The following is a 1,244-nucleotide window of genomic DNA, read 5'->3' on the forward strand; positions in this document are numbered from 1 at the left end:
ATATATATATATATATATGGTCCTTATGTGTAATAAAAAGGGCTTTCTTGGTGCCTATTTCTAATAATGCACGGAGAGAGGCCCTGGGGACGTTAAGAGTGGGTGTAGTTGTATCCCTATAAACTCAGTCTAATATGAAGTCTATTGTTACACTCACGGGAACGTTAGTAAACAGGGACTCGACATCCATGGAGGCAATAACTCCGTCACATGTGGAATTTTTCAATTTTTGCAGTAATTCTGCGGATGATATCACACAATATTTATTGGGAATATATGGTGTGAGCAAGGCATTCAGTCTCTTTGCAAGCTGGTATATAGGGGCCGGGCATTGACTGATAACAAGCCGGAGAGGGTTCCCTTGCTTGTGTGTTTTTACATTTCTGTATAAGTAGCCCAGCCCAAAATCCCCCGAAAGTAGGTGGCATATGGACGCCGTTGTTAGCAGCATTAATAGTGTGGGTAATGCGGTTGCTCCCCTCTTTATATACTCTGTGGGGTTTCGGGATAAGCATTCAAATTTTGAGGTATCAGCCAAAATTCGATCGAATTTTTCATGGTACTTCTCTGTATTTATGAGAACGAAGGCAGCCGTTTTATATGCATGGCATACAGTGATCCCTTCTCGCATTCTAAGAGCTTTGGCAGCATCTCTCAGCTCCTTCGTGACGATCCCGTTGCGATGTTGGCCACGGTCAGTGAGGGCTTCTGCCAAGAGTAGGAGTTGGAGGCCATTAGTCGTCCGTAGGGCACCTCTACGTTCATTTTCTTGGATGGTGTCAAGGAGCTCGATTTCCATTCTCTTCCCAGTCGGTCTTGGTTTAGTTATGTAGTGGCAGTTAAGGGCTAAGCATAGTATTTCTTCTTGAGCAGGCGTAGGAACATAATTCCTGAGATTTACGTATTCTTGCCTCTTTTTTGGGATCCTAAATTTGCCTCCATTGCTATTAATGAGTTTTCTTATTATGGTTTGGATCTGATTTTGTTCATCTTTCTCTTTTAGTTTATTAAGGAGGTAAGAGATATTTACCGGTTAGGTAAGGTGATTTCTTTCTTGGTCATTGTCATCAGGTTGGCATTCATCAGTCTTTTCAATAACGCTGTGGTCTAGATTGTCTTGTTCCTCTCTTTCAATGTTTCCAAGAGCCTCTTCAGAAGGGCGTGCTTGGTCAACGGCAATGTTCTGGATTTCAGCCCATTCACTCTGTAGGTGAGCCAGCCGTGCATAAAGATCTTTCTTTTCA

At 42.7% G+C, this 1,244-nt stretch overlaps 1 protein-coding gene across 1 annotated transcript; it reads right to left on the reverse strand.

Moving 5' to 3' along the window:
* Positions 1 to 124: 124 nt before the first annotated feature.
* LOC137654060 (uncharacterized) lies at positions 125 to 799 on the reverse strand. The gene has a single exon (XM_068387696.1). The coding sequence runs from the start codon at positions 797 to 799 to the stop codon at positions 125 to 127; it is 675 nt and encodes a 224-aa protein (XP_068243797.1).
* Between the last annotated feature and the right edge of the window lie 445 nt (positions 800 to 1,244).

This window comes from Palaemon carinicauda, chromosome 15 (genome assembly GCF_036898095.1).
Source record: "Palaemon carinicauda isolate YSFRI2023 chromosome 15, ASM3689809v2, whole genome shotgun sequence".
NCBI classification, from domain to species: domain Eukaryota; kingdom Metazoa; phylum Arthropoda; class Malacostraca; order Decapoda; family Palaemonidae; genus Palaemon; species Palaemon carinicauda.

Excerpts from the sequence above, each read along its gene's own strand:
- LOC137654060 (XM_068387696.1), bottom strand. The coding sequence starts at position 799 with ATGGAAATCGAGCTCCTTGACACCATCCAAGAAAATGAACGTAGAGGT.